The sequence below is a fragment of the Notothenia coriiceps genome, unplaced genomic scaffold (genome assembly GCF_000735185.1).
Source record: "Notothenia coriiceps isolate Sejong01 unplaced genomic scaffold, NC01 NC01_scaffold00010093, whole genome shotgun sequence".
Taxonomy (NCBI): Eukaryota; Metazoa; Chordata; class Actinopteri; order Perciformes; family Nototheniidae; genus Notothenia; species Notothenia coriiceps.
In genome coordinates, this window is record NW_011342794.1 from 170,523 (window position 1) to 179,581 (window position 9,059).

Below are 9,059 nucleotides of genomic sequence, written 5' to 3' on the forward strand. Positions count from 1 at the left end.
AATCACAAGACGAGAAACAGCCGGGCAGGGGAGGAGAAACATGTCAGAGGCTGCTGGGGTTATTATAGCAGAAGTGTTCAGTCTGAGGGTCGTCATGGAGACCTCTCACCTCGCTGATGAATCCGAGCTGAACCAGCTCCCCCGACAGGTCGTTCACGTTCTCATCTGAACAGATAGGCAGAATGATTTTTGTAACGACTGCATGATGCCAGTACCGTCAACTATCACATGACAGAACTCGGCCCTAATGAACGAAGCAATAAACAAAGAAACTCACTTGGTAACAAATCACAGCTCAGGTGCCTGTTCAGTTTATCCTCCAGTTTCAACAGCAAGGTCAGCTGCAAAGAGAATCAAAGAATCATTACAGAAGACATCAAAACATGAAACACTTTCATATACGACAAAATACTAAGAAGCAGAGACAGTTATCATTTATCAGAATTGAAACTCACATGGTGCTTGTTGCCCTCGTCAACAGGCTCAATATTGCACTGCATCTGGAGGACCTGTGAAGGAGAACAGTTTAATACAGGAAGTGCAGACTATGAAATTATTATGAAAAAGTATACATGGAAATTAAGAATGAAATGCAAATCAAAAAACGATTCACACTATGAGAAGCTTTTTTGTTATTTCTCTAATAATCAGCAATATGATTCGAGCAGAAATCTGACACATTGCTTACATCAAATAAAAGTAATGTACTAGTTCTTTCCCTTTAGGTCACAGTTAGGATTTGTAAATATGATATGACAGATCTGACCTTCCTGGTCTCCAGCTCAGCGGGTTCAGGGGTCGGGGTTTTCACAGAGGGGGGAACGATGGGTGACTTCACCGTCTCCTGCTGAGGCTGATGAGGACTCGGTACCCCAAACGCCGTCAGAGGATAGATCCCATTCCTTTTGCATCGAGGAAAATAAGAGAGACAACCTCAGGACGACTGAAAACGAGTTCATGCTGTCCAGCTGCAGGATATAAGTTAACGTTTTTCTGACCATGGATAATCATCCAACTACAAGAAGGTCCTATTTCTGTTCAGCAGAACAAATCAACTTTATTTATCACCTTTCATGCAGAGAATTGAGCACAATGACCTTTACAGATAGCAATACACTATTAACACAAAGAGGAAGGGACACATTATCTACAAATTGGAGAAGAATTTTAAAAGATTGAAAACAGAAAGCTAATAACTTTAGGTTTTGATATGAAGCTCAGCGCAAGTTCAACCAGGAAGACCTTCTTTTCTCATTCATTTACTATTTCTATGTTACTCTCTCTCCTCTCAATAAGTGATCGGGGGCGTCATTCTCCAGCTTAACCAATCACTTCGCTCTATTCCCACAAGCCTATCATAGCGCTCCGCTAAACCTTTTAAATCTGCTCTCCCCTCTGACAGCTGTCATTTCAGGTGTCTCAACGCAACCCTCCTCCACCTCTTTTCACCTCCTGTCCCTCTGAATCCAGGGTCAAGCTAAGCCCCTCCCCTTCAGACCGACCCCAACTATCCATTCACCACCACCAGGGTCAAGCTAAGCCCCTCCCCTTCAGACCGAACCCAGCTATCCATTCACCACCACCAGGGTCAAGCTAAGCCCCTCCCCTTCAGACCGAACCCAACTATCCATTCACCACCACCAGGGTCAAGCTAAGCCCCTCCCCTTCAGACCGAACCAACTATCCATTCACAACCACCAGTGTCCAGGGGGGTTTCATCGGATCGGTTCTCCCCTCCCGAATGATACTCCTGCACAACGGGGCCTAATCGCCAAAACTCCATTACATTCATTTGTGTATTCCTGGCAATAAATATGTATTCTTTCATCAAAACCGTCTCTCCCGATTGAAATGCTGTTAGATCAGCAAAGATGATTTCTAAAGACAGTGTTCCATAATGTTTTTTAGGCTAAAATGGTTAAAAGTAGGATCGGTGTTTCAGCGGCCTAAAAGATGAGCTTAGTGTTCAAGGAGAATCATATAACAAAAAGGAGTCTGTGCCAGTAAAAAGAAGCGAGGCCATTAGTGCCTTAAAGGCCCTGACTCTGCAGAAAAGCTTTGTTCCTACCTCACATCCTCCAGGAACTTGTCCAGCTCAAGAGCGGGGAACTGAGAGAGCCTGAAGCAGAAGACACAATGTTACTCAGCAAATCAAGACAACAAATATACACGTGTAAATATGAACAATCTATTGATTTCAGTGTGATAATATGAAGACAGCAACAACACAGGAACCCTTCTAAAGACTTCCTTCTCTCCCAAAGTTTTCATAAGTTTATCTCTGTACGTCCGCACTATGTGGTTCCACTCAGACTCACTTCATCTGAACTCCATCTTTGACTTCAACAATCACCAGGTTGGGGTCCATGTTCTTTGTCATCTCTTCTAAAGCATTTTCTGGAATCATATCTGCAGGCAAACAGAGAAGAGAGCGATCAGAAGAAGCATTCAGGTATTTTTATTACGGTGGTTTTCTGTGCAGGGTTTAAGTCCTAACAAAGTAAAAGAAAACAAATATCAAGTCACCATTGTTTGGAAAACGAATGACCTTCAAACAGATCATCTTCAATTCTTATTTGTGAACTCTGTATTTGGTTTGAACAAAATGCCAATAGCTGTATATTAAAGATATGAATTGCCAGTAATCAATCAGATGACACATGTTGTGCGTGTGTGTGTGTGTTTGGTGCGTGCGTGTGTGTGTGACTCACGTTGGTGGCTGACGATGCAGTGAGCAGCCAGCAGCTTCAGTAATGGCACCTCGAACAGGGCCTGGTGAAACAGCAGCTCCTTAGCGGTGGGCCGCTTGCTGGGGTCCACCTCCAGACACTTCTGGATAAATTCCTGGGAAATCAGCGGGGGAATATATCTTTAAGTTATAGATTTACAATCCAGACAGCTATACAGGCTCTTAATACTTGTGTATCTCTCACTCACCCGCTGCAAAGGGTCCTCTAGCATCTGAATGGCATTGTTTATGGCTTCTTGGGACACATAAGACGAATCTCCGTTACTCTGGATTTCCAACACAGCCATCTGAAGGAGTGACCGGACAGAGAAGGGTGGTGATTGGAAGTGATTCATAAATAAAAACAAGTCAACAGCAGCCAATGGTCATCCCTGCAGACCTGAGAGTGTCTTTTAAAAGTCTGAAGGGTTCAAAACAGCATTTCCAACTAATTCAGTCGTCGATTCGTTGGTGACGTCATCACGTGTGTTTTACGCGCCGTTAAGTTCCAACGTTATCGGTCTTTTTATCGGTACTGGAGACATTTTAAAAATATATGTATTATTGCTACATAAACATTATATCGCAATTTTAGTGTCGCCAACTCGTTTCTAACATGCAAAAAGACAAAAGAAAATGCGTCTATGATGTATTTTCGATCTTTCCAATCCAGACGAGAGATCTCTCAGTTTACATACGCGGCTGCTACATGCAGCAACACACACGCGGCTGCTACATGCAGCAACACACACGCGGCTGCTACATGCAGCAACACACACGCGGCTGCTACATGCAGCAACACACACGCGGCGGGGATGGCGGAGATAACTAAGCGCTCCAAGGTGTGGTTAAACGTCTCGATGTGGACAATGCTCGTTGCCAATAGTGCAATAAGAGTTTAGCATGTAAGGGCGGTAACACGAGCTATTTGTCTAAACATTTAGCAAAAGTGCTCCACATCCAGACGGAGGAATGCACTGACTGTCTTTCTAGTAGCTCTGTAGCCCCGTCCACGAATAACGTTTCCACGCCAGGTGTTATGTATGCTAGCAGCAACACACAGAGTTAACTCAATGATACAAACATGGGTTAATGATTAGAGGTAACAGAGTTATTTATTTTGTTAAAGTTTCAGCTATTTCTTTTGATGTGAAAATATTATTTATTTAATTAATAAAAAGCAATGTTAATTTTGTTCAAAATGTGTTTCGTTAATTTAATAATATATGTATTTTTGAATCAAGTATTCATCTTTATTGTTTTCATTGTTAGTTTCCACATGCCTAAAACAACCTCAAGCTAAATCTAAAAGTCGATGGCTAAATAAGAGCGTTTGAGAAATTGTGCAAGGCATACAGTAATAGTCCGAATAGTCGATTAATGGTTTCATTAATCGATAGATTCATCGATTATCAAATGAGTTGTTTGTTGCAGCCCTAATCCTGATTTCTATTTCCGTAACTACAGTAAAAGGCAAACTGTTGAAAGCTGGGGTGACATTTTTGTTAAGAATAAATTGTTACATACGACATCAGAGCAATCAAATACATTTTCCATAAACAAAGAATGAGCCACTGGTTTCTTCTCACCTCTAAGGCGCACATCCCAAAGGAATAGATATCCACGGCTGTGGTGACATTGGCAACAGCTGGAAGCAGAAAACCAAACTGATCAAAATCACTCTCTGATATCTTTAAAAAGACCATTTTGAAGAAGAGTTTCTTAAAATAATAAATATCATTTTAATAATTTTTTTTTTTTAGTTTAACCATTTCACGGATCCTCAGAAACGGCCATATCTTTGTGAGGAGAAAGGTGAATGTGCCACATGAGCTAAAAATGAAGTTACAGGTTGTCGTACACTAAGAAGAAAATGAATGACTGAACAAATATGTGAAAATATGAAAGCTGCCCATTTTATGAATTGTTATTTCATGCGTTTACCTTTATTTAAAAATTGTCGTTGGCACACATGTTGGTTTTTGCACTGTATTGTATATTCATTACTAATCACCTGTTGATGTTATGAATTGTCTGTACTGCTTAAGCACAGAGATGGGAAAGATGTGCAACACATTTCCCACGCCTGGCTGCAAACCACGGTGTAACCAGACACTCTGAACAGACAGGATCCTTCATGAGAAACGTCTTACCTCCATACTCCGGAGCAAAGAAGTGGAGGCTCTTCTGCTCTTCCCGACACGTTTTCACGTGGTTGTTGATGGTGTCTGGAGCAACTGAAACGGTGGAGAAAAACCTTAATAACAAGACAGCTAATACAAAACCTAGTAGTACTAATAATAATAATAGTAGTAGTAGTAGTGAGGGCATCTGTAGTAAAAAAACAAGAATTGCCAAGAGGGACGTAACCCTGGCTTTACACTGTGCTGATCTTAGAGATGGAAACGATCTCTACCTGAGCCGATCTTGATGAGGCCGTTGTGCTGGATGAAGATGGTGTCACAGGTCAGGTTGCCGTGGATGATGGGAGGTTCACAGGAGTGCAGGTAGCTGGAGACGAGCCAACGAGCGTTAAGTCAACAAAACAACTGCTACCACAAGAAAGAACATCGCCAAGGTAAAAACCATATATGGGCATTTGGACAACAGCCAATGCCCCGTATTACAATGTATTCTTTGGAACTACGTAGCTCAGAGAAAATAACGTTTCTGTTCTTCTTACCTAAGGGCAGACAGTATCTGTGTGCACCAGCGCTTCCAGGCCTGACAGACAGGAAATAGATCAGAGAACATTTAAGAGAATGAAAAATGTGTAAGACTGACTTGTCCGCAGCGTTTCCCAGTAACGTCATTTACAAATGTATGGGGGAGTCACAGAGAAGCTTTCAAACCTTTTCATTCATGGTCTTGTGGTTTTTCTTCGTCTTTTTCAAAAACTGCTTGAGACTTCCAGAGGACATGTACTCAGTGATGAAAATGACCTGCAGGCAAGTCAAAGGAATGAAAGCAGATCAACGTTAAAGCCATAACACTCATTTCATATGATTTAATAAAACTCATTTCAGATGATAACCCACCCTCGCTCTGTTCTCTTTGACGTCCGCCCAGTACTTGTGAAACTTCACAATGTTCAGATGCTCCAGCTGGATCAAATTGTCAAAAACTGCTTTGACTTTTTCCTAAAAACAAAAGCAGAAAATATGTCATTAGAATTGGAGTTTATACATGTCACATTTCCACAGTAACATTTAACATCTATCTTGTCAAATGTAATGTTTCCAAAGATGCCACATGAGCTCATCATGTCTTCAAATAGAATAGTTATAATGTCCTTGCCTTCTCTCTAGCAGCAGGTTGGACTAAAGGTCAAACAGACTGTCTTGTAAGGGTCAAGGTCAAATAAATGTTGACAGCTGTGAACGAGCGTCCATTAAAAGCAGCTCTGGGTCTTGCTCTTTACTTCAGAGAAGTCCATCAGCTGTTTCATTTCTATTAAAGGGTTTATTAAAAGCTAAACTAGACTGAGGGCACCATTCTCTTCCAGTCATAAGCATAATGAAACACAAAAGCCGCATGATGAAAACAGTCTTGCAACAACCTCTGTGTTTTTAATCAAAAAGGAACAACAGACTAGATCGGATGGCATTAATGGGGCGAAGCCTGCGAGCTAGTTCAGGCAGTCAACTCGAGCACCAATCATACATTAACACGTGACGCACCTCGTCCCTCTTACAACCAATCAAACACATTCTCCTAAACATGGCGCTCTATTTAAGCTGCCAGGTCTTCCTGCCTCTGCCTTGCTATGCTGCTGCTGCACTGCAGTGTTCACTTGCTATTGCTATGTTGATGTTGCTGCTGCTGCTCGCCTGCCCCCCCACCACCACCCCACATTCCACCTGTAGGCTCGGGGGGTAGTTATCTAATCATCACTCAATGTTCTTATCCAAATCGTGCACGTTCCGTGTTGTCCTGTAGCAGGCACCGCCGATGTCGGGGAAACGATCTTCAATACTCCGAGAAGAATCCCACCAGACTCATTTGCCCCTCCACCAGAGGGATGTCCTTGTCCCTATTCGTTATTTCAAGCGATAAAAACTCTCGATCTTCTCTCGAATTATTAATATTTTTGAACGCCCTCGACTCGCCTTCAGGGCGTCCCGAGCTGAATAAGGGCGTCAAATGACGGAAAGACGGCCCCCTGGCGGAAACGCTGGGCCCGAGCCTAGATGCTAAACTCAAACTATGTGCAGCTTAGAATAAACATATTAAGAAACACGTGAGTTGTCCGACTGAACTCAACCAAGATAAGGGTGGGTTAACAGAAACCACTTCAGAGTATTGCAAAACCACCAAAACAAATGAATAGATGTCAAAGAGTTTACGCAAAGAAGAAAAATGTTTCTGCCTCTACTCAGCTTACAGTGTGTGTATGTTGCTATGGTGCTGGCAGCAACAAGTCTGACCACTTGCCAAAGAATCTTAAGCCATACGGGGGGAAATGAAAATCAGTAAGCCGCGATATTGTTTTGAGTTCACAGTGGGAAATGTAACCTCACACAAAGAAAGCACAATCATCCTAACCTTATCAAAACACTGGACTCCCCTGTCCTCTAGTTGACATAACATTGTGGACATAACTGCTTCAGACACGACTGAATACGTCCTCACAGCGCTGCACCCACCTCCTGTAGCTTGAAAATCTTCCTTTCTGAGAACATGACCTCATTCCACACCACCTCCACTCCTTCCTCAGTGTCCATGGCCAAGTAAGCATTGTCGATCCCAGGGACGTTACGCTGATTCACCTAAAAGAGGAAAACAAAATAATGCATCAGGCTCACAGGTTTTATTTTGATAGCCAACATGTAGGTTCAAGCTACGCTTACAGTCAGCAAAAACAGAAGTCTAAAGTGTGAAGCCGTTTTCATTGCTTTCACACAAAATGCACTCAATGACCACCGATGTTTGTTTTTAAAATGTGTTTTATGTCTTATATTCATGTTGCATTGTTGGAGGAGCATGGGACTTAAGATTGTCATTGCTATATCAACACTGTGGCTACTGTGCATGAAAATAAAGCCTTTGAATATTTAGTAAAGGTAAACATGAGCCCTCTTCAGATTCGTCCCATACCTCTTCTCTGCGTTTCTGCCAGCGTCCACAGGGGCTTTCCTCTAAAATCTCCGACTCATCCTCACTCTCCTCTTCCTCATCCTCGGTGGCAGCAGTGGCTGGAGGATGGGAGACCATGGACACCGGGGGAGACACGGTCTGACCTGCGGGAGCAGCTGACTCGGTCTTCACTTCCTGGGCTGCAGAGTCGGAGGCCTGCTTGTTATCTCCCTCTGACATCTTCTTGGTTGTTGTCAGGCCCAACAGCCAGCTGTAACACAACAAGATACACCCAAACACAACATCATATTTAATACACACACTGACAGCTGATGAAGTAAAAAAAACACAAAGTGGCAAATACATCGCAGTGCAAAGCTAGCTTGAGGGCAATGGTGTTCACTTGGTGGGTGTAGCTGCAGCAGAGCAACAACCTTTGCAACATAAGCTTAATTAGCACTCTACAGTAAATGACATTATTAATTCCATCACAATTATAAGTAGAAGAAGCACATACGTTTTAAAGACGGGAAATATACCGATGCCAGCTCCAGTTTAGCAGACTTCCTCCGGCGCAGACCAATCCCAGCTTGTTGTTTTGTTAGCTTTGTTAGCAGAGCTAGCTTTGCGATGATGCTAGCTCCTTGTTTAACTAACTGTACACTGACAACATGTAACAACGTTCACTGCCGGCGCTTTATTCACTTATATTAATATCTCTCGATGTGTCAATTGGTCGCCAGCTAGCTAGCTTTAGCAGCCCTTGACTGCTCCTCAAGACTCCGGCTAATGTGCGCTCTCAAAATTAGCCACCGCTAATGTCATTAAAACTACACAATTTTACCACAGCGCCTAACCTAGACACGTCCACTGATTAATAACATGACTACAGTTAACATACACCCGACAGGGGAAACAAAGGGAGGTTCAATCTATCGTTAACTCTATATCCTCGGACAATCACGACTGACTGACTTAAGGTTAGCTTAGCAGTAAGCCAAATATGATGGCGACAACTTCCAGATGCAAACTGCACTACCAGTGAGGTTGCCAGATAGGGATAGTCCCATCCTCCTTCTGAGGTGTTCAATTTATTTATAATAATATTAATAATCATAGCAACAGCATGCAATACTTTGTTACTAGGCTTGATGTATGGTAAGCCGATTTAGCTTTTATTCATTTCTGGAGGATATCAATAAATCTATTCTTACTAGTAATAATGTTTATTTCTGATATCAAAAATAGAATTTGA

General features: G+C 42.4%; 1 protein-coding gene across 2 annotated transcripts; it reads right to left on the reverse strand.

The window, feature by feature from the left end:
- Positions 1 to 43: 43 nt before the first annotated feature.
- nrbp1 (nuclear receptor binding protein 1) lies at positions 44 to 8,829 on the reverse strand. Of its 2 annotated transcripts, none has more exons than XM_010771589.1 (17): positions 8,344 to 8,829; positions 7,826 to 8,075; positions 7,375 to 7,497; positions 5,767 to 5,868; positions 5,581 to 5,670; positions 5,412 to 5,452; positions 5,145 to 5,239; positions 4,882 to 4,965; positions 4,318 to 4,376; positions 2,938 to 3,036; positions 2,712 to 2,844; positions 2,319 to 2,409; positions 2,069 to 2,119; positions 767 to 902; positions 456 to 509; positions 278 to 341; positions 44 to 165 (listed from the first exon to the last, which is right to left on the reverse strand). In XM_010771589.1, exons 2-17 carry the CDS (start codon positions 8,042 to 8,044, stop codon positions 44 to 46), a joined length of 1,563 nt encoding a protein of 520 aa, XP_010769891.1. In that variant the 5' UTR covers positions 8,045 to 8,075; positions 8,344 to 8,829. The 2 variants fall into 2 exon arrangements, with proteins under 2 accessions (XP_010769891.1, XP_010769890.1); XM_010771588.1 differs by having other exon boundaries at positions 8,322 to 8,829.
- Between the last annotated feature and the right edge of the window lie 230 nt (positions 8,830 to 9,059).

Excerpts from the sequence above, each read along its gene's own strand:
- nrbp1 (XM_010771589.1), bottom strand. The coding sequence starts at position 8,044 with ATGTCAGAGGGAGATAACAAGCAGGCCTCCGACTCTGCAGCCCAGGAA. Across the intron at positions 5,453-5,580 it reads ACAAGACCATGAATGAAAAG|GCCTGGAAGCGCTGGTGCAC; the intron begins GTTTGAAAGCTT and ends CCTGTCTGTCAG. Across the intron at positions 342-455 it reads ACGAGGGCAACAAGCACCAT|CTGACCTTGCTGTTGAAACT; the intron begins GTGAGTTTCAAT and ends TTCTCTTTGCAG.